The sequence below is a fragment of the Danio aesculapii genome, chromosome 15 (assembly GCF_903798145.1).
Source record: "Danio aesculapii chromosome 15, fDanAes4.1, whole genome shotgun sequence".
NCBI classification, from domain to species: domain Eukaryota; kingdom Metazoa; phylum Chordata; class Actinopteri; order Cypriniformes; family Danionidae; genus Danio; species Danio aesculapii.
This window is the reverse complement of record NC_079449.1, coordinates 18,890,849-18,917,574: the sequence shown is the minus strand read 5'-3', so window position 1 is coordinate 18,917,574 and position 26,726 is coordinate 18,890,849. Positions and strand designations below refer to the sequence as shown.

General features: G+C 37.8%; 1 protein-coding gene across 1 annotated transcript in view; it reads right to left on the bottom strand.

The window, feature by feature from the left end:
- Positions 1-12,183: 12,183 nt before the first annotated feature.
- The window catches only part of LOC130242459 (sialate:O-sulfotransferase 1), a 57,020-nt gene continuing 42,477 nt past the window's right edge, over positions 12,184-26,726 (bottom strand). The window contains exons 6-9 of the mRNA XM_056474577.1: positions 25,473-25,644; positions 22,531-22,695; positions 17,259-17,459; positions 12,184-14,423 (exon numbers count right to left, since the gene is read on the bottom strand). Of these exons, the coding sequence (XP_056330552.1) occupies positions 14,071-14,423; positions 17,259-17,459; positions 22,531-22,695; positions 25,473-25,644 (891 nt within the window). The 3' untranslated portion in view covers positions 12,184-14,070. The remainder of the gene's footprint in view (positions 14,424-17,258; positions 17,460-22,530; positions 22,696-25,472; positions 25,645-26,726) is intronic.

The window sequence follows — 26,726 nt, the reverse complement described above, 5'->3', positions numbered from 1 at the left end:
ATTCGGAGAGTGGGTTCCAAGCCGAGCCGGTACGTGGTCAACAACGATCTCTCATTCCATCCACTTGCAGCTGCTAGAGTGCGAAACCGGAGAGCATATTCCTGTGTAGATAGAGTACCTTGCTTTAGATGATACAGCTGCTCTCCAGCGGCTACTTCCCCATCAGAACGTCCAAACACCTCTTTGAAATACTCCGTGAAGGTAGTGATGGAATTCATGACCGGCCCGGCTTGGTTCCAGATCGTCTCAGCCCATTTAAGTGCAGGTCCAGAGAGTAGAGATACGATGTAGGCGATCTTTGACTTATCTGTGGGATATAGAGAAGGTTGCATTTCGAATATGAGGGAACATTGTAACAGAAAACCATTGCACTCCCCCGCTCCGCCTGAGTAGGGCGCTGGTCGGGCCATGGGACTGGAAGGAAGGGCCGAAGAAGAAACTGTGGAGGCGGAAGTGCTCGGTGCTGGTGGTGCGTTGGAAAGTGGAGCTGGTGGCTGTAGAATCCGCTTCAACTGGTCCACCAGCTCTTGAAAGTGATCGGGGGTGCTCATGTTGTCGTCGTTATTGGTCCGGGCTTCTGTTATGAAGCGGACAGGAGACAGAGGTAAGGAAACGTTAGGGTGTTTATTGAATGACAACAAGGAGCACATGAAGGATAGCCAGGAGGATCAGGAATGATGTTGGGGTCTTCTCCTCCGTGGCTGGGTAACAGGAATACACGAGGATGGACAGCACACACCAGATACAGCTGACAGAGGATGACACAGACTTGGAAGGACTGGAAGACAGGACGATACGGGAGGACCAGGAAGACTAGGGAGGAATACAAAGAGAACAGGTAAGTAAATCGTTCGTTTAGCTGAGGATGACTACGCTGAGTGGTCGCTCAGTTGTCCGCTTTCGTCGAGACGAGCCCGGACAATGAGCGACTGGAGTGCTGTGCTTTTATCTGGTGCTCGTGAATGTGATGCAGCTGTGTGCTCATTAGAAGTCAGGTGATGGTGATCTTCGTGAGTGGGGATCGTGAGAGCCTGACCAATCCGTGACAGTGATCCTGTCAGAAAACATCATGTAACATCACAGACATATACAGATGATGACACATGAATTATCTGCATGGAGGAACGTGTCTCATTGAGTGAAGTCAGTATTGTGACATCATATTAATCATTTGAAAATGATTGGTTTTGGAATGACCGGAGGGCCACTTTTTGTACTGACGCATTTTAAAATGACGGATCAGTAGAATAGCTTTACTCGGGTTGTATGCGGCGAGACTGAACTTTTTTTTTGGTGAGCAAATTTATAAGGGTATGCTTTTTTTGTCCCTCTGTGCCCTTCAGAACGGCTGGAATGTAAAAATATGACTTGATTGTGAAATCATTTCAAGGCTCTGTCGACACACGAGTGTGGGTTTGTGCTGGTGTGTGATTGATGCTTTGTGCCATTACAGTTGGGGAAGATTACAAGTTAGTCACGCTCTGCTGTTACAGCACCAAGGGCATGTTCAAAATCCTTCTCCTAAGTCTCTTCCACTCCACCGAGATTATTTTCCTTTTTCAGAGGAACGTCCTTGTGCTTATTCAGGAAATCTGTTGTAAACGAAGATGAGCATGGTTTACATGCACACCAATACGTTAATAACTCACAAAAATCTGCTTCTTTAAATTACCTGATGTCTTGGTTTACAAGCAAACCAATAACCTGAGAATACAATGAACCATGATTACAAGACTTCATTAATAAATCAGTGTATATCCCTGTAGGACGGTGGCTGAGAGAGCTCAAATGCACTGTAAGGTAAGAAAACACATGGAAATAGAAAAACACTAGCAAATTGAGAAAACATCTTTGGAAGGCATGCACATGCAAATCTTCAAAACATGAAAACATAGTAACGCACTGCAAATAGTGCAGACCACAATGGAAATGTGTCAGTGGACTCCAAAAAGTGACGTCAGTGGTGTTGTCTGAAATCTAAGATCTTCCAAAGAGCTCTAAGATGTATTTTAGCATCCTAATTGGATAGTTTCTTGCTGTTTGTTTTTGTCAAGGGAACCCAAAAAGGGAACCCAGCAACTGTATATACAAACTGTATATACAAAAAAAAAAACATACTATCAGGAGGATGTTAAAATAAACAACAACAAAAAAATAGCTGTTGGATCTCTGACAACATCGCTGACTTTTGGAGCTCCCCCAACACATTTTTGCTGTGGTCTGCACTATTTGTTGCATGTTTTCTATTTGCATGTGTTGTGAAACTTTTCATGTGCTTGTGTTGTCAGACTGATTAAGATGTTTTATCAAGGCTTAGGGCTCTATCGTACACCAGGCGCAATAAGGCGCAGGACGTGTTTAGCATGATTTGTTTGGTATTTTAAGACCGGCGCAACTCTTATTCTCATGTTTTGCACCACGTTGTTTAAATAGCAAATCCATTTGCGCCACTTTGTGGACACATGGGTGTTCCGGTTACATGGGTGTTCCGGTGTTGATGCGTTGCTATTTTGAGAAATCGAAATAGACAGCACCATTGACAGTTAAAGTTGGTCTAAAGTCCAATGCAGAGCGGATTAGTTATGCGCAAATGTGGGTTCATGTGCTTAACACACACAGGATGTACTGCAATACACAAATATAGTTACATAAACCCTAACCCTAACAAAAACAAGTTTAGATTTGTCCACCTGTCAGACTTTGAAGATGTATACATCACCATATGAGGCATAAGAATAAGATTTGTACTTGGATAAAACATTTTTCGACCAGACTTAGTTATTATTGTTCATTTATTTGTGTGCTGGAAATTAGAACTGAATTTAGAAATAGTTTGAAACACATATTTGCACTTAGCAAACAGAATTAAATATGTAGGCTAATGGATGTCTTCAGTGGAGTGCGTACAACACTGTTTCCTAACACACAAAAGTAAAAGAGTAGAGTAAAGAGTAAAATTAAAGAGAAAGTAAAGTGTCCGAATGGAGGAGGCTCATTCTTTATTCTTGAGCTGCAGATGGTCTGTTGAACAGTTTTCTTGCTAGTAAATCGTTCAGTTTTTCCACTTACAAAGTTCACTGTGTATTTCGTCACCAATAGGCTAGTGGTTAATGCGTTGACATATAGCACCCAGGAGCTCGCGGTGACCTGAGTTCGATTCTTAGCTTGAGTTCCTTTGCCGACTCTGATTAGTTTAAAGCACATTATGCTCAAAACACACCCATAACTCATTAAGAGAATAAGCACAACCCTGTTAAACCATGCGCCGGGGCTCAAAGCGTATTTTTCCATCCTTACAATAGCAAAAGTGGATTCGGACACTCCCTTAATGCTTTTGCGCTTTAGACTTTGAGCCTTTATCATTAAAATAGAGCCTGTTCTACATGCATGTGTTTTCTTGCAGCACATTTGAGCTCTCTCAGCCACCATATTGTAGATGTGTCAAAACACAATCATTTGCATATCCAAGGTCAGTATTTCATATGTTTTGTTGTTTACATAAAGCATTAAAAACTGAAGAATAGTTTAACAACATGTGAGCAGGACAATTACAGCTCATGTTATGTTCTCAAGGTTTTAAATCTATTATGTGTACTATGTACTATACTTCCTTGGGTCAAGAAAATACCTGAATTTACAGTACATTTCCTCCTTCCCTATTGCAAAATGAGTGTATTGTTCTGTTTCGATGTGCTTAAATTCACAATAAGGACATGTTTTTGGGACACATCCAGTCTGATCTGTTAGAAAAGTGACTAGTTCATACCAATTCATGTTCATACAATTTTTAAAAGTAGACATGTCCCCATACCCATCCCCTAAGTGTCACTGGAGGATGAGCAAATACTAAAAATGTACAAATGAGATTGTACAAATTCATACGGATTAGCCAAATTGCTATGAGATTGTATTGAGATTTATCACACGTGCACTTCAGTAAACAGACTGAAAGCAGATTATTGCTTTACATGAAATCAGCATAAGAGGCAAAAATCTAGCTGTGGGGATGTTTATGCTTAAGCCGTTTATGACCTTACTTTAATAGAAGAACATGGGTTAACGCATTTAAATGACCACATGCATTGTCGACATATTCAGTAAAACCGGATTACGTACATGCAACCCCACTCAATGTTATTAAAGCCATACACGGCAGCTAAAGGGTGCAAGCTTTACATATTGCATTAAGATAATGACAGAGTTGCATATGTGTGTGTGTGTGTGTGTGTGTGTGTGTGTGTGTGTGCCACGCTATATGAAGCTGTTGGATTTAAGATGCACAAGGCATGTTGGAAAGGAAAGCCATTTCAATGCTAATGTGACGCAAAGTCTGTTGCTGAGGGTAAAACACCATCTGTATGGCTGCATCAATATGCCTCTCGGTTTCAGCCTTGATGAAAGGGTGAACATTCTTCTATGGAGGATCCATCTGTTCAATCAGAGCCATTAGTTTATCTAAAGCGCCGTCACCTGGCCGACTGTGACCTGGGCTGATTGGATCTGGAAGGTCGAGAGGGTTGATGAAGCTGTGAGATGCAAACACAAACATGCGCACACACACACACACACACACGCAGAAACAGCCATGTACTGTATCCTTGAAGATTGTAAGCAGGGATATTACACGCATGCAACAATCTCTGCTGTTTGTGTTTGTATGTGGGCTGAAAGCCTGTTTATGCATAACATGATCGGATGGTGAAATTTGTATGTCAAAGAAATGTTAGTTTTTGAATGTCCTCGAGTTCGCCTTGAATGACCTTGCTCTGTCACAAATGTATTAACACAATTTTAGCAAGTAAAATAAAGTGTTTTCAATGCTACAACAATTTAGACTATCTATCTATCTATCTATCTATCTATCTATCTATCTATCTATCTATCTATCTATCTATCTATCTATCTATCTATCTATCTATCTATCTATCTATCTATCTATCTATCTATCTATCCGTCCATCCGTCCGTCTGTCTCTGTCCGTCCGTCCGTCCGTCCGTCCGTCCGTCCGTCTATCTATCTATCTATCTATCTATCTATCTATCTATCTATCTATCTATCTATCTATCTATCTATCTATCTATCTATCTATCTATCTATCTATCTATCTATCTATCTATCTATCTATCTATCTATCTATCCGTCCTTCCGTACGTCCGTCCGTCAGCCTGACCATCTATCTATCTATCTATCTATCTATCTATCTATCTATCTATCTATCTATCTATCTATCTATCTATCTATCTATCTATCTATCTATCTATCCGTCCTTCCGTACGTCCGTCCGTCAGCCTGACCATCTATCTATCTATCTATCTATCTATCTATCTATCTATCTATCTATCTATCTATCTATCTATCTATCTATCTATCTATCTATCTATCTATCTATCTATCTATCTATCTATCTATCTATCTATCTATCTATCTATCTATCTATCTATCTATATATCTGTCTGTCTATCTGCCTGTCTGTCTGTCTGTCTGTCTATCTATCTATCTGTCTGCCCATCTGTCTGTCTGTCCATCCATCCAGCCCATCCATCCATCCATCCATCCATCCATCCATCCATCCATCCATCCATCCATCCATCCATCCATCCATCCATCCATCTGTTTATGGTTGAAAATCCAACCCATTACCAATAAAAGCACTAAAAATATAGAAATCGGCTTTATGTTTACTGGATTAACCAAAATGTCGTATTCCATATGTTATGGCTTAAAGTCTATTGCAGCTCAGCCGCTGGCCATCTTTGTCATCGTGTTTAACTGACCCTTGTGTGTTCTCCTGCTTTGGTACAGTAAATCCACCCTGATCTAGTGATCTCAGACATGTTTGAACTGTATATATACACATACATACACACACACACACATGTTCAGGCAGGAGGCACTGAACTGCAGACGCACCAGGCAGATTTAAAAGACAGATCGCCTGCAGCTTCACACGACACAAGGGAACGAACAGCAAGGCCTTTCACTGTTTGCTGCGCTGCGAGGAAATATGATTAAAGACTCATGCAGGCACCCGGATTCCTGAAAAAGACACAAAACTGAGGACAGAAAGATGAGGGTCCCTGTTTAAACATCAATTTTTGCATAAGGCGGATTTACATCAAGAATTATAGCCACTACTGTAGAATGACTATTATTTTGTTGTGCACAGCAATGCATGATATTGTTCTGTGTAATATAATCATGTGCTGCAGTTTTGCTGTCTACATATTTGAACCCTTTGGAATTCTTTGATCAAAAATGGTGGATTTTTTTGTTGTTGTTGGAAAAGGGTGACACAAAAAAGTCGTAATTCAGAAATGTATGAACTCAAAAATGTATGAACTCCTTTGAACTCAAAAATGATTTACAGGAAATAGAGTACAAATATTAAAGTCTGATTTTTACTTTTGCACCAAGTTAGCGGCATGCCCTAACCTTGACGAAACCATTTACCTTGACGATGTTGCGAGCATTTATACTTCAGTGTTCTACAATATATTTGTTGCTTTGGAATAACACTTCCGAAATTACAGTTGGGAGTGGAGTGTCTTTGGCGGTGTTTTGAGTTTACGGCAGAAATGCGTGTGGCACTACTGTAGAAGTAGCTCAAACTCATACACATTTAAGGAAAAAAGACAAAAACCAGCAAACATTCAACAACTTTCAACATAAAATAAGCACAAAAGTATCCAACTACTGTAGAGCTCTGAAGTCCAGCCTGGTTAAACAATCATGCCAGCGGACTTGACCATTAAATAATCTTGCACTCATGTAGTTTTTTTATTTTTTTTATTTGAAAGGTGCAGGAATGGTACGCCAGACTGCATGCATTTGACTCAAATGAATCAATCAACCTTAAGACTGCATTTATTGAATTAAAATAAATAAACTTCCAATTAATAGCAAATTGTTTACACTCACTGGCCACTTTATTAGGTACACCTATCCAACTGTTTGTTAACGCAAATTTCTAATCAGCCAATCACATGGCAGCAACTCGATGCATTTAGGCATGTAGACATGGTCAAGACGATCTGCTGCAGTTCAAACCGAGCATCAGAATGGAGAAGAAAGGTGAATTAAGAGACTTTGAATGTGGCATGGTTGTTGGTGCTAGACTGGCTGGTCTGAGTATTTCAGAAACTGCTGATCTACTTGGATTTTTATGCATAACCATCTCAGTTGTGGTGTGGGGGATATTTTCTTGGCACAATTTGGGCCCATTAGTACCAACTGAGCATTGTGTCAACACCACAGCCTACCTGAGTATTGTTGCTGACCATGTCCATCCCTTTATGACCACAGTGTACCCATCCTCTGATGGCTACTTCCAGCAGGATAACACGGCATGTCATAAAGCGTGAATCATATAAGTTTGGTTTTTTGAACATGACAATGAGTTTACAGTACTTAAATGGCCTCCACAGTCACCAGAACTCAATCCAATAGGGTGGATTGGGAGATTCGCATCATGGATGTGCAGCCAACAAATCTGCAGTCAATATGGACCAAAATCTTTGAGGAATATTTTTAGTACCTTGTTGAATCTATGCCACAAAGGATTAAGACAGATCTGAAGGCAAAATGGGATCCAACCCGGTACTAGTAAAGTGTACCTAATAAAGTGGCCAGTGAGTGCATATTTTTAATGATCTAATAATCTTTTGTTTCAAAGTTGGAAGTCAGTTCTGAATGCCTGCCAATAGTTCTTTTCACAGAGCAATCCTGGAAATAACTAAATGACCAGAATTCATTTTCTGGTACATATAAAATGAGATGTTTACACATGTAAGATGCAGATCAGAACTACTGTAATACTGTACACTATAAGGGCTGACACAACAGGCCAATAATTGGCCATTGGGCAGCATAAGGCCATTAATGAGTGTTTGTCAGCCTACTTTTTTTTTTTGAATTGTAGAATTGGCATCATACATTGGTGAAAGAGAGGGTTCTTATTGGATAGGGTTGATATTGGATGGCAGAGGGGTGTCGAGGACACACGACGAAAGTGAAGAGCGGCGGGTTTGTCGCGGACAAAAGTGAAGAGGGTTGGGGAGTCGCTGAAGAAAGTGAAAGTGAACAGCGGATGGGGGAGGAGGGCGGTTGAGGAGGGGGATCGGTAAAATAAGGTGCCGGATCAGATTTCAGAGGTGCCAGATCCGGCGTGTTCCGGCACAAATTAAGCCCTGGACAAAACTAAGCAAATGACAAGTCTAGAGGGAAAACAAAAAGTTGTCAATTGAAGCTATTAATTATCAAATTATCAGACATATTTGCATGAACGAATCTCTCTGTGGTGAGGGAGAAGTACTATGAAAATGATACATAAATGATGCTTTGTTTGCAGTTTGTATGTGTGCAGCACTAGTTCCGATTTCCCACTGTCCACCTGCTGCTATGGAAAATACATCCTCTCACACAGGTGCATAACGCACATCCTCTTTTAAGTCAGCAGTTGTCCGTTTAGTGTGTTCACAGGGAGCTTTTTGGTCCAGATGGAACCAGTCGCAGAATACATGAGGCGACAATACAGTTGGTTTCACTGCCGCTAGTTTGTTTTGATGTCAGCTTGGTGTGTACTGGGCTTTAAGATCTACAATGTTTTCAAATAATATTACTTGCTATTTAACCCCGAAGTTAAGGTATTACTGCTTATCCTGTATACAAGACATACTGTAGTGATTCTGCTATATTCAATAAGGCACAGAATGCCTACTTTCAGCACATTGCTTAAAAAAGAAAAACATGAACAGATAATTTTAAGATGTTTTAGTCTCCCAGGCATCTGTCAGATTTGTTTTCCTCAGAATATCTTTAAAGTGAGTCTTTGAAACATTCAAGTGGCTTTATGCTCGGAAACAATCTTTTGTCACCATTTCTGAGAAGATGAGAAGAGACATCCGATTGCATCATGAATTTTATTCCTCATGTTTTCAGAACAGCAGTAAAACCGTGGGGTCCGGCCCCTGTTAATGGCATCCACGCATGTCCACAGCAGTCACAACTGACATCAACAGAGTCCAAAAAACAGAACACTTGAGCTCATTCCACCTCTTGTTCTTTTGCTCAGTGACAGCACAAAAAAGAATCTATTTACTGCTGTGGAAAGTTCAACCAACATAATCAATTCATGAGGGAACTGATTATACATATTTTTGTCCATGAAATGAGGCACATGAACACAACTTTTCATACACACACTTAAAGTACCGCTCAGTGCCGTACATGTGTTGATGTAGTGGATATGTGCACTGTATACTGCAGCCACACCAAGATGCGCATGGAAATAAAAATCTCTTTCATTTAGACATTAATCTGTCACAGTTCTCCAGGCAAGACGCAATGACCTCAGCACCAGGCCTGCAGGAAATCACAGTGGGGGCGCCATGAAATTCATTTATAATTCATCCGGGCCACACAGCACTTTATTCTCCACGGCAGAGGCTTATAGAGGCAACTTAAAGCCAGATCTGATATATTTCATTAAACCTCATATATGGCTCATTAATTATACTTGTGTTAAGCTCGCTGATGTAGATCTCTTCCCAAGACTCCATAGGGGCCAACATTGTAATTTATATTTATAAAGGCTTACAAGCTATTTTTTTTTTTGAGAGAGAGAGAACTCACTCGTTGCATGTGCGTGATGATCTTCCAACCATCAGAAATCACACCGTATATATCCGCCTTAACAGATAAATCAATTTGAGATCATTTTAATCAAATCGAACATGCCAACTGTGAACACCCTAAAAATACTTCCATTAATTCACCCAAAAAGAGTCTAAAAAATATAGCATTTATACACTACCTGACAAAAGTCTTGTTGTCGATCCCAATTGTAAGAACAACAAATAATAACTTGACTTCTAGTTGATCATTTGGAAAAGATTCAGAATGTAGATTTTTCAGATGAATCATCTGTTGAACGGCATCCCAATCTTCACAAATACTGCAGAAGACCTATTGGAACCCATATGGACCCAAGATTCTCAGAGGAATCAGTCAAGTTTGGTGAAGGAAAAATCATGGTTTGGAATTACATTCAGTATGGGGGTGTGCGAGAGATCTGCAGTGGATGGCAACATTAACAGCGTGAGGTATCAAGACATTTGTGCTGCTCATTACGTTACAAACCACAGGAGAGGGCGAATTCTTCAGTAGGATAATGCTCCTTCTCACACTTTAGCCTCCACATCAAAGTTCCTAAAAGCAACGAAGGTCAAGGTGCTCCAGGATTGGCCAGCCTAGTGACCAGACATGAACATTATTGAGCATGTTTGGGGTAAGATGGATAAGGCATTGAAGATGAATCTAAAGAATCTTGATGAACTCTGGGAGTCCTGCAACAATGCTTTCTTTGCCATTCCAGATGACTTTATTAAAAAGTGATTTGAGTCATTGCAGAGATGTATGGACGCAGCCCTCCAGGCTAATGGGAGTCATACACAGTATTAATTTTTTTTCCACTGCACCATGACTTTATATTCTATACTGTACATTATTTCTGTTAAGTGACAAGGCTTTTGTCTAAGCAAAGTCAGACCTTACTGTCCTAATTTAATAATTAAAAATAAAGGCATGATCATATTTTATTTAGGTAAAATAAGCATAATCTAGAAGCCATTGTCTTTCATATAAGCCACTTCAGATACCAAATGATCAACTAGAAGTCAAGTTATTATTTGTTGTTCTTAAAATTTGGATAGGTGACAAGAGTTTTGTCAGGTACTGTATATTACTCCTGCACAGCAACATGGATTTAACCTATTGTTTACGTTTGGTCTTCAAACCAGTTAAATGCATAAAGTATGTTTGTTTAAACTTAGGCAATCCGGCTTTAAGTAAAGCTAATCACTACTAAGCCACAGCTCAATCTCTAACAGTTGGAATTGTTTTTATTTAGCCTACACTGAATGGCGCAAACCGATTGATCTTTTGTGTGTCGTTGAATAACTCAGAGCCCCGGTGGGATTCGCCACCAGCCCTACTGCGACATTGTCTGAATTTGCAGCTGATCCCAGTTTGGCAATGTGCAAAAGAGTATTACACCAGCGCTTAATCCAGACACATCTGGAGCATGCTGGCGGCGTGCTAATCAGCTCTGGGAGGATTAGCATCAGGCTAACGTCATTCCGCAAGGCAAGTCTTGTCTAGTCCGGCCGAAAGCCTCTTCTCGTTTTAGAAAGAATCTCACAGGAAGGGGACCGTCAACACTAGTTTGACTTTGATGTATGCTAAGTCTATTTGCCATGTCATATTTTTCTGATTTTGACTGTCTGTGAGGGAAACGTGGTTGTTATTTTGCTATAAAACCACCATAGACATGCTGCACTCCATATTTAGATTTGTAGCCAACCAAAAAGACTTCATTTCTTAAGTATCACATCCCTTCTGGTCCTCAATGGTTACATCCGTCTGCTATGCTAATACATAACAGACATCCTAGCATTTATGATACTGGCTTTGTGAATAATCTGAATGGTCACTACTAAGAAAAAAAAGTCATTGTATATTAGGGGTGTAACAGTACACGTAATCATAACAAAAAAATGTTGGAATGAATCTTTTAGTTTGGTAGGAATATTTCCTGAATAAATACAGTGTTTTTAACCACTGCATGTGCAACTTAATTAGCAACTTCTAGATTTATAAATCTTAATAAGTTGATATTGATTCCCAAATCCCAAGGTAGATCCTTTAGTCTATTAAACAAGTAATCTATTAGATTAGTTCTGAAAAATAGTTGAAACTTTTAAAGCAACCACCCCAGACATACATACAGGTATCTTACATTACCTGTTCCTACAATTAAAGATGCGGGGCATAAATGGCTTTTGATTTAAATGCCTATTTATATCATATTATTTAAGAAAGCATCACAGAAGTGCTGTTTTGTCGCAAAGTGCAAATGTGATATTGATTTTATATAAAACATAATAATAAATATGTGATAATAAATTTTCTTTTTCAATTTTACAAAAGAAAACATTTCCTCTTTCTCTCTCTACATACATACATACATACATACATACATACATACATACATACATACATACATACATACATATATATATATATATATATATATATATATATATATATATATATATATATATATATATATATATATATATATATATATATATATATATATATATATATATATTCATTTTCCTTCAGCTTAGTCCCTTATTTTTTCAGGGGTTGCCACAGCGGAATGAACTGCCAACTATTCCGGTGCCCTGACATTTTATCCTACCCATCATATTATGCTGATTATACCACTGTATTTGATAGCACTACTAGTGGTTAGCACAATCGCCTCACAGCAAGAAGGTCGCTGGTTTGAGCCCCGGCTGGACCAGTTGGCATTTCTGTGTGAAGTTTGCATGTTCTCCCCATGTTCGCATGGATTTCCTCTGGATTCTCCGGTTTCCCCTACAGTTCAAAGACATGTGGTACAGGTGAATTGGGCAAGCTAAATTGGCCGTAGTGTATGTGTGTGAATGAGTGTGTATGGATGATTCCCAGTGATGGGTTGCGGCTGGAAGGGCATCCGCTGTGTAAAACATATGCTGGATAAATTGCCGGTTCATTCCACTATGGCGACCCTGGATTAGTGAATGGACTAGGCCGAAAAGAAAATTAATGAATAAATGTATTTGAATGGTTCTGAGGTTGGGGTTAGGGATTAGGTAGGTTAGGGCAAGATTACAGCCACTCTACTCCACATTCAAATTTACACAGGTAGCAAAATCTGATGGATAACAAATTGCGTCATCAAAATGTGCTAGCTACTTTTTGACTAGGAGGTAGGACAATCTGACAAGATAGGACAAATCTACAGAACAGTGGCATATGTTTTACACAACTCTTTCTCTCTCTTTATTTATATAGATTAGGGCCCGGTTGGGTAACACTGGGCGCCCCAAAATGGCATGGAGCTTTAGAATCATCCTAACTTCCCCCCAGTGGTGCCCATGTATATATATATAATCTTATCTACACACAGCACTGTTTAGTAATTCCTTAATTTGAGCACCAGTAGGACTATCTTACTCTCTTTTACAGAATATATAAGAAATTATTAAACCTAAAAAATAAACAGCAATTGAACATAATAGTCTGTGATCTGGAGTATGTAACGGATATTTATTTATTATATATTATTTCATCTTGAAGAAAATAGTAATTATTACCGAATTTATTATAACTGACTTTAGTATAACTGGATTTACTTAAAAAGAATCATTTTGGTGTACTGTCACACCTCTACATTATAAAAATAAAACAATGCTCTTGTCATTGTATCCAACGGATCATTATGATCTTCCACTCATGTCACATTAGTTCATAAGCAATTACATCTGTTGTTTATTAGGCCTCTTGTTGACTTGTAGTTGAAGGATGCGATTAAGCACTCAAGTATCCTCACAAAGGAGTAAGCAAACCTATTTAACCTCTGACTGGAGATGTTTTTGATTCTCAGATCTGCCTGACTGAATTTGTATCATCAAGTCTGATCTACAGACTGCCGTTAAAACATGCATACGTTAAGCATACACTTTAAATGTGTATGCTTTTATTCAGTTTACACATTGGCATAGTCTTTTTAAGTGTTGATTATTATATCTAGAAATAAACAGCAATTGATTTGAATATTTTGGCCTCTGGTGTTAATTTTAGCTCCCTTTAAGCTTTTTTGAAATCTTAAAAAAAAACTAAACTGATGTTGTTGTTATTATGTCTGACATGTGGTTATGATCTACCACTCACATTAGTTCATAAGTGATTGCGTTAGTTGTTTATTAGGCCTCTTATTGACTTGTGGTTGAAGGATGTAATTAAGCACTCAAGTTTCCACCCAAAGGAAAAAGCTAAACTTATTTAGCCTCTGACTAGAGATGTTTTTGTCAGGCTCTATTTTTATAATCGACAGTCTCTGATCTACAGACCGCCGTTAAAACATGACGGTCTCAAAGCGCACCAGTGGAGAACAGCACCGCATGCTGTTATTTTCAGCCTCAGTGAGTGAGTTTATCAGTGAATGCTTTACTTGTGGACTTATCATCTAGGAAGGTATTCTTGTGGTAATCCAGAATGGTTGCTGGCTCTCAGAGCCTGGTCCACAGTATTGATATAGCCATCTATCAGCCGCTTCATATCTGCGGTGAAGGGGTCGAAAGCGGGCCGCCGGGCACCTGAGCGCTTGAAGTGACCGTCCTTGTTGCATTCGGCACAGAGGAGATGCTCTTCATTGACGCTGGTGTTGAGGAAAGAGGTGATGGATTGTAAAGTTGGCACCAGTGACTGCTGCAGATCCTCATAATGCACCACCAGAAGCTTCCTTCCAAAGCGCAGCCAATCCAGCACATGAGAGGCCCACCAGGAGGCATAACTACCCACAAACTCTGGCCACTCTGGAAAGAGGAGAAAGGAAGACAGTGAAAAACATGACATTACAGATTTGCACTATAATACATTATTACTGGCTAGGTAATGGTCAAATACTGAATATAGTTTAATACAGTTTTGTGGTTGGTAAGAAATTTTTAGATTTTAATGTATTAAGTAATATAAATTTGTTATTGTGTGTATTATATTTATATTGAATAATAATGAATACATTAACTTTATATTGTTCAAAAGGTCATTTTAAAAATCAAGTGAACCAATTTAAAATTTTGTTTTATTATTATTCTAATATTAACAACAATAATAATAATAATAATAATAATAATAATAATAATAATAATAATAATAATAATAATAATAATAATAACAACAACAATAATAATAATAACAATAATACCAATAACAATAATAATAATTATAATAATAATAATAATAATAATGATAACAATAATAATAATAATAGCAGCAATAATAATAATAATAATAATAATGATAACAATAATAATAATAATAGCAGCAATAATAATAATAATAATAATGATAACAATAATAATAATAATAATAGCAGCAATAATAATAATAATAATAATAATAATAATAATAATAATAATAATAACAATAATAATAACAATAATAATAACAACAACAACAACAACAATAATAATAATAATCATCATCATCATAACAATAATAATAATAATAATAACAATAATAATAAAAATATAACTAATACTTTCTATGAAGTGAATTTCAGCTCTACACCTATTAACGTATAAACGCATGTATTATGTTATAGAGATGTATAATATTGTGCTATTTATTGTTTTTTTAAGTTGACTTGTTTATTGTATTAAACACAACAGAACATTTGTTACCTAAAACTATTAAATGTAATTTAACTAACTGGAAATAAAGAAACCAAACAAACCAATATACAGTATAAAGTTAATAAAAATGACATACACAAAACACAATTATTAAAAATCTAATGAAAATATTAAAGTTAGATGAAAAACTAAAATGTAAAGATGAGAAAATAATCAAAAAATCGAAAATATCTAAGCTAAAAATTTACAAATAAAAAGCTAATTAATAACAAATTGCGAATGCTTTTGGATATGCGTCAATTGCTTTCATACAACTCTCTGCTGTTTTATAACATTATCAATTGCTTATGTCATGTCAGTCAAAATGAACTAAACTTGTGAATGCTGAATAATCATTCCATATAAAACTAATTGTCCTCATTTCATTACTGGAGTCATTACATACAAAAATCTTGAACTAGTTGTGAAAATCTGTCAAGATAATTCTATAAAAAATTGTAATTTTTTTTTCTGAAAATGTCTTCTAAATTGAACAATTTGATGATTTACAGATTTACTGTGTATGTTGTAGGTTCAGTTCCAATATGTACTGCAATATTGTTTACAGTCGTGCACAGCTCTACCCAAAGGAACTTTATGTTTGTTGTAAATAAGAGTGTATTTATTCTTTTGCACAATGCTGTGAGTAAACTAGAATTGCAAAGAGCATATGCAGTAAAAAGTGTTCAGTGTCTTATACTCAGATACCTCACTAAATGCAGTGACTTTACTGTAGTTTTCAAATGGCTGTGCAAATAGTATATAGTGCTGTCTTGAGCATTTTCAGGAAGTGTCACCAAAATCTGACTTTTTTTGCATTGCAAAACATGGACAGAGTAAACTCTCATAATAAAAACACGACAAAGCCATTTGACTGTCTTGTTCATAAACAATAGTGTCAGGACTTTTCATCTTGAAGACACTGACACTTTCATTGACATGAATACTTGCTTTTGAGCAATGAGCTTTCCATTTTGAGCACGCTTTTGCAGGTATCAACTAGGTTTTGCAGTTTGTACTAATTGTTTTGAGAAATGCATTAACTGTTGTGCAAATGTAAATAGTGTTGTGAGAAATGCACCAAAGCCACTGAGAAAAACTGTAACAAGAAAATTTCAAATGACATTTAAAGGTTTTTACATCTGAACTCTTCATATTTATCATGTTCAGTTACTAAAAGATCTAAAACAAAAATAATTGATTAAAAAGAACTATATAGTTGCAAGATGTTTTAAATAAAATAAAATTTAAACAGATCTCACAGCAGATATCAAACAACAACATCTAAATAACGATTAATTATACAGATTATTAGCCCTCTTGAATTATTAAGCCCAATATTTTTTTTCGCAATTTATGTTTAACGGAACAGAATTTTTAATCATAATAGTTTTTTTTAATCATTTTTAATCATAATAGTTTTTTTTTTATCAATTTAATCATAATAGTTTTAATAACTCCTTTCTAATAATTGATTTAGTTTATCTTTGCCATGATGGCAGTACATAATATTTTACTTAAATTACTTATTACTTATATTTAGTCTACTAGTATTCAGCTTAACATGCAATTTTAAACTATATTAATTAGGCAGATTAGGGTAATTAGGCAAGTCATTGTATAACAGTGGTTTGTTCTGTAGTGTATTGTAAAATAAGGGGGCTAATAATTTTTACCTTAAAATGGTTTAAAAGAAAACATTAAAAACTGCTTTTATTCTAGCTGAAATAAAACAAATAAAACTTTCTCCAGAAGAAAAAATATTAACGGAAATACTGTGAAAAATTCATTTCTCTTTGAAACATAATTTGGGAAATATTTGAAAAAGAAAAGAAAATTCACAGGAGGGCTAATAATTTTGACTTTACATAACATAACCAAAAATCACACTGACAGAAAGAGTGTGTCTCATTTTGATATCTCCGAGTCCCAGTCCCTGCAGAGCTCAACTGAACAAAGAGATGCCCATAATACCTTTGCCCTTCCAGTGCTGATCAGAAGCGTAGCCCAGATGCCCAGCACACTTGCGGTTGAACTCAGCCATGAGCGAGCGGTAGGGGTTTCTTATCAACAGTATTGCTGAGTCATACATCTCTATATCCCGCTGGCCGCTCTCGTGTGTCTTCACGCAGATGGTTCGTCCGCTCTTCCAGTAATCTTTCTCACCCTTGAAGCCTGCACAGTTGGAGGAGAAGCAGATTAGAATACGGCCAACTGCACGCCTCTCCATCCAAACACATACGCTCCAAATACGCCATTAGAAAAAGGCTGTTCTAATCCAGGCATGGGCACCGCAGACCCCCTCCAGCCAATGTGTGTCAGGTTTCTGTGATGGATTTGAAAAGGCACTGTGACTTTCAAGCAGGTCGAGTTCTTTAATGGTAGAGAGAAAAAAGGAAAAGAATTGCTCAATAAAGTTTGGCATTTGAAAGAGAACAGAAGGTCAGCTGTGCCCAAATGTGCATTATCAAAGTCATCTCAAATAGCTGTGCGGAAGCAGATGGAAGGGGAAAAATCTCAAATTCTGGAAGAGAAAAAGAGTTTAAACTTGATAGAAACTCAATACAAAGGGCTCTGCTCTATTATTTATCTATTATTATTCATTATTGATGGCAACACAGTGTCTCAGTGGTTAGCACTGTCGCCTCACAGCAAGAAGGTTGCTGGTTCAAGTCCCGGCTGGGTCAGTTGGCCATTTCTGTGTGGAGTTTGAATGTTCTACCCGTGTTGGCATGGGTTTCCTTAGGGTGCTTTGGTTTCCCACACAGTTCAAAGACATGTGATATAGGTGAATTGAATAAAATAAAATAGCCGTAGTGTATGTGTGTGAATGAGTGTGTATGGATGTTTCCCAGTACTGGGTTGCAGCTGGAAGGGTATGCGATGTGTAAAACATATGCTGGAAAAGCTGGCGGTTCATACCGCTGTGGCGACCTATGATGAATAAATGGACTAAGCCGAAGGAAAATGAATTAAAATTCATTGTTGAGTCTTTTTCCCATTGGTCCCTGTGTCAAATGTATTTATTTTAAGTTGTAGTTGACTACATTTTGCCTCATTTTGGTTATGATGCATAACAATTAAACAGATAATCTGTCAAATTCTTAAAATCAATTCCAGTAATTCCAAATTATATATAATTTATATACATCATATTTTCTCAATGCAGAGACAGTGTGTGGTTATAAAATACTGCATCCAAAATGGTAAAAAGCCTTGGAGTAACGATTGATGACCAACTAAACTTCTCTGACCACATTTCTAGAACTGCTCGATCTTGCAGATTCGCACTCTATAACATCAGAAAGGTCCGACCCTTCCTATCTGAACATACAGCTCAACTCATTGTTCAAGCTCTTGTTCTCTCCAAACTGGATTATTGCAACTCTCTACTAGCCGGGCTTCCAGCTAATTCTATCAAACCTCTTCAGCTGCTTCAGAACGCAGCAGCACGAGTGGTCTTTGATGAACCCAAAAGAGCACATGTCACTCCGCTACTCACCCGTTTGCACTGGCTGCCAGTTGCTGCTCGCATCAAATTCAAAGCTCTGATGTTTGCTTACAAAGTGACCTCTAGCTGTGCTCCTTCTTATCTGCTCTCACTTCTGCAGATTTATGTGCCCTCCAGAAACTTGCGTTCTGTAAATGAACGTCGCCTCGTGGTTTCATCCACAAGAGGGAAGAAATCACTTTCCCGAACTCTCGCATTCAATCTGCCCAGTTGGTGGAATGAACTCCCTAACTACATCAGAACAGCAGAGTCACTTGCTGTCTTCAAGAAACGACTAAAAACTCAACTGTTTAGTCTCCACTTTCCCTGCTAATCTGTAACTGCCTCTCTGGCTATACCACTAACTGTACTGTACTGTACTCTCTCTCTCTCTCTCTCTCTCTCTCTCTCTCTCTCTCTCTCTCTCTCTCTCTCTCTCTCAAAAAAAAAAAAATTCTAATGCTTTGCTTCTTAGACTTTACACACCTGAAACTTGTCTATAGCACTTGTTCACTGCTGCTCTTATAGTTGTGTAAATTTGCTTCCTTGTCCTCATTTCTAAGTCGCTTTGGATAAAAGCGTCTGCTAAATGACTAAATGTAAATGTAAATAGGGTAAAAAGGAGAAAAAACAACAATAAATCTTATTATATACTTTCATAAATAATAGACTAGCGCTAACCGTAAACAAAATTAAACAATGTTCAGGTTATGAAAATATTCATTTTGTGCATTTTCAATTCTGTGAATTTCCCATTCACTTTCATAATAAACTGGAATGATATACTATATAAATGATAATATAAATAATATATTTATAAATAAATAACTATATAAATAATAAATGTAAAACTTGCTATAAACTGAATCCATTACTAATGTAAATCAATGCAAAATGCTTAAATGTAATAGGAAACATTTGCTTCGGTTGCAAATAGTTTTTTTAAACAACTAACAGAGCTGACAATAACAGAGTTGACATTTTCCACCATTTTGTGCTTTAGCTCAAGATGCTAACCTGTAACCCAGGCGTGTCAAACTCAGTTCCTGGAAGGCTGCAGCCCTGCAGTTTAGTTCCAACACACTTACCTCTAGGTTTCAAACAAGCCTGAAGGACTCAATTACTACAATCAGGTGTGTTTAATTAGGATTGGAACTAAACTAAAGTTGAGGTCACACTGCACTTTTCTCCTCTTATGGCTCGTTTCCACTTACTGGTACGGTACGGTACGGTACGGTACAGTTCGGTTTGGTACGGGTCACCTTTATCAGGCTTGCGTTTCCACTAACAAGGGTACCCTTTTGGTGGGCGTGGTGTACGACAGAAAGTTTCAGTCGACGTCATTCTCGCTCGAGGAAATGTCTACAATAAAGCTGTATGGGTCGTTCACATATCATATGAAAAGCGCTTCTCACAACACAGATGCTTTACACACACAAATACTTGTGTAGAAATGTTTATTACTAACTTTTCTATGAACATGAGTTGATTATAACTGCAGATCAATGACAGTGCGAAACAGCCTAGTGTAACTTCTGTAATTATATTAAATAACTAAATAAATGAACATATATAAACACAAACAGCCCTTTACAGTCTCAGATATGTTACCAACTACAGAAGAACTACATATAGCAGACATTTCGCCCGTATTTAGGTTCAAAAACAACAAAATATATAGCCTACAGTCAGTGAAAACCTCTCATCTGTGTCTGTAATCTTCAGCAGCACATGTAGCCTCTGTTAGACAGTAATTCCCTCATTCCCGGTTCATATTAGTCCAAAATGTGAAGATAATAAGTTAGTTATACATGGTATTTTGTTCGCGTTTGCTGAAAAAAATAATGTGCTCCTTTTTTCCGGCTTCTCCTTTGTTTCTTCACGCTTCACTCTCGCGTTTGTCAGTGTCTGACAGGATCGGGTTTCAAAAGCACATCAATAATCAAGCGCAGGTTATTATCATCAGCTCAAGAAGTTTGTAATTTCAGATATAATGTTAGACGCGCACGAGCGCTAGCAAGAAAGCGAAACCGCTCGCGCCTCAGATTGGCTCGTAAAAAACTACGGGGCACAGGGTAAATCTGCTCTTCTTCTTGGCTTTGTGGCTGTTCATCCAGACGACGACAAGGTTTGTTTGAGCCCAGATCGACCATGGCTCGTTATTATATGTATAAATAATTCCGCTATAATGTCTCGGCTGTGTATTTCAAACATGGCGGGTTTTTTGTTTTCATTCTGGCTTGTTGCGTAAGCGAATGACGTATCTCTGTAAACCAATAGCGTTCAGCTGCGCGTGTGGCTTCGCCTTTTGGTACCCTTTCTCGTGTTTGGTACCCTTTCGAAAGGGTGCCGAAAAAGTGGTACGGTACGGTACGGTTCGGTACGGTTCGGTTCGGTACGCTTTTTGACAGTGGAAACGGCCATTAAAGCGTACCAAACCAAACCGAACCGTACCGTACCACTCAGTGGAAACGGGCCAATAGACGCACTTTTCTCCTCATGACGCACGTGAATGCGTCAGACCAGAAATGAAAGCTTGTGCATCAGGTTTCACAGTTTGCTGCGTTGCAAAGTTCAAGCTTGGTGAACTCTGACCTGCAAAATCTCATCACTTGACTGCATTGGTCTAATCGTGGATCAAAACATGACCTCTTTGGACAGACATTTTAAATACGGACTAACGGTTTGCTTTTTTAAATGTCTAATCATCTTGTTTAGTCCTGTGCCCCTTTTCGCAGCGCCGCACAACAGAATTTTGCAAGCTCAAACTCTAGTTTTACCGCAGCTTTAGTTTGACACCTGTGCTTTAACCAAATACCACGTGTAATATCTAAATCTGATTTTTATGCATTTTTATTATTATTCAAATTTACTTGGATACAGTATCTTCTTTATTACTTAATATCTACTTAATTAATATATTGGGTGTACTATTGGTGTATTCTGAACATTTTCTACAAATGAATGAGAGAAAAATAATGACATGCCTTCCAGAGTTTCCCATCAAAGGAAGTGACATCCCTTGGAGCAAGTCGCATTCTCATGGAGCAAGTCACATATATTTTTTTTTTTTTTTGTGAAATTACAAATAATACATAAAATAGAAGTTTCATGCAAAAATAGTAAACATGCAAAAATATTAAACATAAAAAACATAAAAATAGATTTATGTCATATTAACTGAAGCTGAATGTGTGGTTCAGGAGGCAGACAGTCAAAAATAGGTATAGTGAGAGTGTTTATCATTTGTCTCATTTATATACTGTACTTCATTAAAGTTTTGTTTTTGAAAAAATATACCAGTGATTTTAGAATCATCCATAAACAACATGAAGGTCAAGCCAAAATATATTGAAAATTAAATGAAACTAGCTGCATTTAGCCTATAAAAAAATAAATCAAATCAAGAAATCAAATAAAACATATAACTGTTTAAATATGATAACTTGTTATTTTGATTTAAATAAGCAAATCCAACTAATATTACCAATCACATTCTCCATGCATAATGCAACTAATTTCATAATGTTATGGTGGCACATTAAGCTTTGGTTAAATGCCCACTTTCCATTAGAGACATTGGCCTGTTTATGTGAATGAGAGAAATCAGATAGCTATGATGATGAATTCATCTCATCCAATGGCTGTGCAATAATGTTTTTCAGACTGGCTTGATTTGCTGGAAAGTTGTCTCCAGCATGCATGTTTTCGAACTGGTAAGATTCCTCATTTCTGACAGTGTGATGACAGCATTACCTCTATTGTAGAGGGTGCCGTCGAAGTAGTAACTGCCTGTGTAGTAGCCGGTGGCGAGCTCGATCAGGTGCCTGACCCAGGTGTTTCCAGCTCCAGGAAAACTGGACAGAGCCACCAGTGTGCTTGACTTCTCAGGCAAAAACCTCTTATCTGTGCATCTGGAATCTAGAAAATAAAAAAGACATTTCTAATAATCATTTACCACTTAAATATGGTTAAGAAACTACAGTTCAGTATATAAACAACCAGATTTTTTTGGCTAGATAGCATATTCAGTTAATATAAGTTAATTATGAAACAAATATTTAATCAAAAAGACAGTATATGTATGAATTTATTGAAATAAATAGCTTGGAGACCTACATGAGCAATTTAACATTCATGATGCTGTGCTTTATTTCTGGCTGTGTACCACCTACAGCTTAAAAGATCAATGTTAGGTCCTATAACAATGGTTAGGTACAGTAACACTTATAAATCTTCTCTCTTGATTGTTTTGTAAATTTGGTCAATAAAATACCCTATATATACAGGGATCAGGAAAGGTCAGTGAGTCAGGATTCAAACTGAAGATGCCTGAACCACAATGGCAAAAATAAAGGCAAGATAAAGATATTTTAAGGTTTTAACTATAACTGGCTAACTTTAATAATGATATTTGTCATTTACTCTGCTTATTTGAACCTTTGTTGCTTATTTGAACCTTTGTCAGATCATACTTCTATTGATTTTATTTTTTATATACATTGTAGATCATATTTTTGATTGGATTTTAATAAGCAAATAAAAAAAACACATCCATTTGTGTTTACAGCTAGATTATTGATGCTGCATGATAAAATAATATTTATTTTAGCAGTGCAATGTTGCTGTACTGTATATCGACACTAGTGGGAGGTGTGCCTTAGTGTCCCACAAGTGACGATATACAGCCATATCGCACTGCTACAAGTGTGATATTGCGTTTATACAACAGTTTGACAGCATAACTGTGTAAGTTATACAAAAAAGAAAATCAAACACAGAGAGTCTCAAAATCCTTTTGTATGAGGAATTACTTTCTTCTGCCATTCAATCATATCTGCAGCTAACATCAGAACAGCAGAAGCCGTTGCTACTTTACCACTGTCACTTTAGAGCTAGTATTTGAATGATTCTCTAGCGTAATGTCTAAAGTGATGACAAAATAGGTGATTTTGCTCACATTTTAAGATTATAAGGCTGAAAGACATGAAATGCCATCAGTCTACAGAGATTTCCCAGTATTTCCCTGTTGCAATCGGGAGATCACAATAATTAATCCCGTGTGTGCGATAAAGAAAAACTCTGAACACATGCAGGCATTTCTTCTTTCTGTTTACTAAACTAGTCCGCAGTAGCGAAAACAGGAGACTTATTAGAAACAGATGGCCATCTCTGGTTTCAAGATGAGTCCTAACTCACACTCAACACACTACAATTACTATGGTATAAATACAGCACTACAACATACACAGTAGAGAGATTGATTTAAAAAGTCATTTACCAGTTTTATAATGATTTGATCAGCTGTAGTTTAAAATTACGCTGTATTTTTCCTTCCCTAAGGGCTTATTATGTGGTCTCTGTCGCCATCTTGTGGATGGACAACGTCAAGCGTCTTTGGTCTGCTTAATGACAGGCTAATGGCTGCGGATGCGCTGTCTCTCAGAAATGATAAATATTTAAAAATAGGCATTCTACTTATAAATAAACTGCATAGTTGAAATCCAAACAACAACATTCTCGAACAGCAGCAATATTTGGAAACTTTAGAGTGTCCTCTGCTTGTTGCTGTACGTGGGCGGAGTAATACACAAGGGTGAAGGGGCTGGACGAGCGATGTTACTGGCAAAATATCGCACGTCTATCAGCCAATCAGATTCAAGAAACAGACAGAATTGTTGTATAAATATATATACAGTATGTATATATATATATATATATATATATATATATATATATATATATATATATATATATATATATATATTAATAAAAAGAAATGTTTCTCAAGCAAAAAAAAAAATTAATTTACATTTTGAAATGACTCAGATTTGCCATCAAATTAGTTATTTTAAAATATATCAGTGTTATTATCTAAAATTGTAGTTTCCCATAATGTTATAGCCTTTACTATGGATCGAATAAATCATTCATTTTCTTTTCGGCTTTGTCCCTTTATTAATCTGGGGTCGACACAGCGGAATGAACTGCCAACTTATCCAGCATATGTTTTACGCAGCGGATGCAATTCCAGCTGCAACCCATCACTGGGAAACAACCACACACACTCATTCACACACATACTCTACGGACAGCTTACCCAATTCACCTATACCGCATGTCTTTGGACTTGAGGGGGAAACCGGAACACCCGGAGGTAACCCACGCGAACGTAGGGAGAACATGCAAACTCCACACAGAAATGCCAACTGACCCAGCCGAGGCTCGAACCAGCGACCTTCTTGCTGTGAGGCAACAGCATTGCTTACTGCACCACCGCGTCGCCCCGGATCGAATAAATTATTCCGTTTTTTCACTCTTTTGTTCAAATGATCTTTCAAAAGCACTCAGCAAAAATCTCCACTAGTTAGCAATCCAAACTCGCCCACAAAGACACAAGCTGTTCAAGACTTACTTTCAGCCTCCCTTAATATTTTTTTAAGCAGTCTCAGATATGTGGGTACTTCACAGATATGTGGGTGCCCTTAGGCTATTATTTGTTGCTGGCAAGCTAAGCATACCAAAAGGCCATTGACTTTTACGTTCTTTCATGACCTCCCAAAGAAAAGCTGAAGCAGGAACAAGTTTAATTCTACCACATATCTAAAGGCTGAAGAGCTCAGTGTGAGAAGAATAAACCTGTGTGAGGAGGGAAATATGAGCACAGAGCTAGTTATTAAGAGCAACGAGGGGCCTACCTTGAACAGGTGTCTGATAGACCTGAAGGAAGAGTTGATGGGAGCTCTGGGTGGACAGACTGCTGTTTTCTACAGCGCAGAGCTCCTCTTTTAATGGCTCGTGAAGGGTGAAGCGAGGAGTGGCGAAACCACAGAAACAGTCCGGCTTCCTGACCAGGGCCAGAGGAAACTCCTGAAAACACAGAGGAAATATGTTGTCAATCAGTCCCGGCAGGATTTGTAATGCAAAATCAAACACAATTAAGAGGATTTATATAAAAAAAAATTTTATAGATGCTTCACTATCATGAGGGGGGTCTCTCCACACCACCACCAGTGTGCAGCATTCACTTGGATGATGCGACGGCAGCCACAGTACAACGGCGCCAGTGCTCTCACCACACACAAGCTATAGGTGGAGTGGAGAGACAGTGATAGAGCCAATTCGGCGGAGGGGAATGATTGGGAGGTCATGATGGGGCTGATGGAGGGAATTTGGCCAGGACACTGGTGTTACACCCCTACTCTTTACAAGAAGTGCCATGGGATTTTAATGACCACAGAGAGTCAGGACCTCGGTTTAACATCTATTCTGAAAGACGGCACTCAGTGAGAGTATAGTGTCCCCTTCACTATAGTTGGGCATTAGGACTCACACACACCACAGGTTGAGCGCCCCTGCTGGCCTCACTAACACCACCTCCAACAGCAACCTAGTTTTCCCAAGTGGTTTCCCATCCATGTACTGACCAGGCTCAGACTTGCTTAGCTTCAGTGAGTGACCAGTCTTGGGCTGCAGGCCAAAAATCATCACACCCGTTTGAAATAATTACTGTATATGTCCTACATTTGTCCTAATCAAATCACATTCCAAATAACCTTTGCTGTTTTTGTAGCCTTCTCCTAACATGTGCCTTTTTACAACTTTATCCCGAAGGTCTTTTGAAAGCAGGATGTACTGTGAGTAAAGGTATAGATTTTGACAGGGCATGATGATTTTCTATAGGCACTGTAAATTTTATTCAATTTGACACACATTTCTGGCAGCCTTAAGCCCTGCTCCCACTGCAATTTTAGCCATGAGTTGGACAAATTTGGAAAATCTTAAAAGATTCCTGCAATCCTCGCTACAATCTGTGATATTTGATACTGTATGTTCACTGATAGTCACTTAATAGCTCTTGCAATCAAATTTTCCCTGGCAGTATTAGATTTCAGACTCTTTCCTGCAGTATGACTTCAGTTGCAACAAGTGTCAAACCAAGAACCAACCCG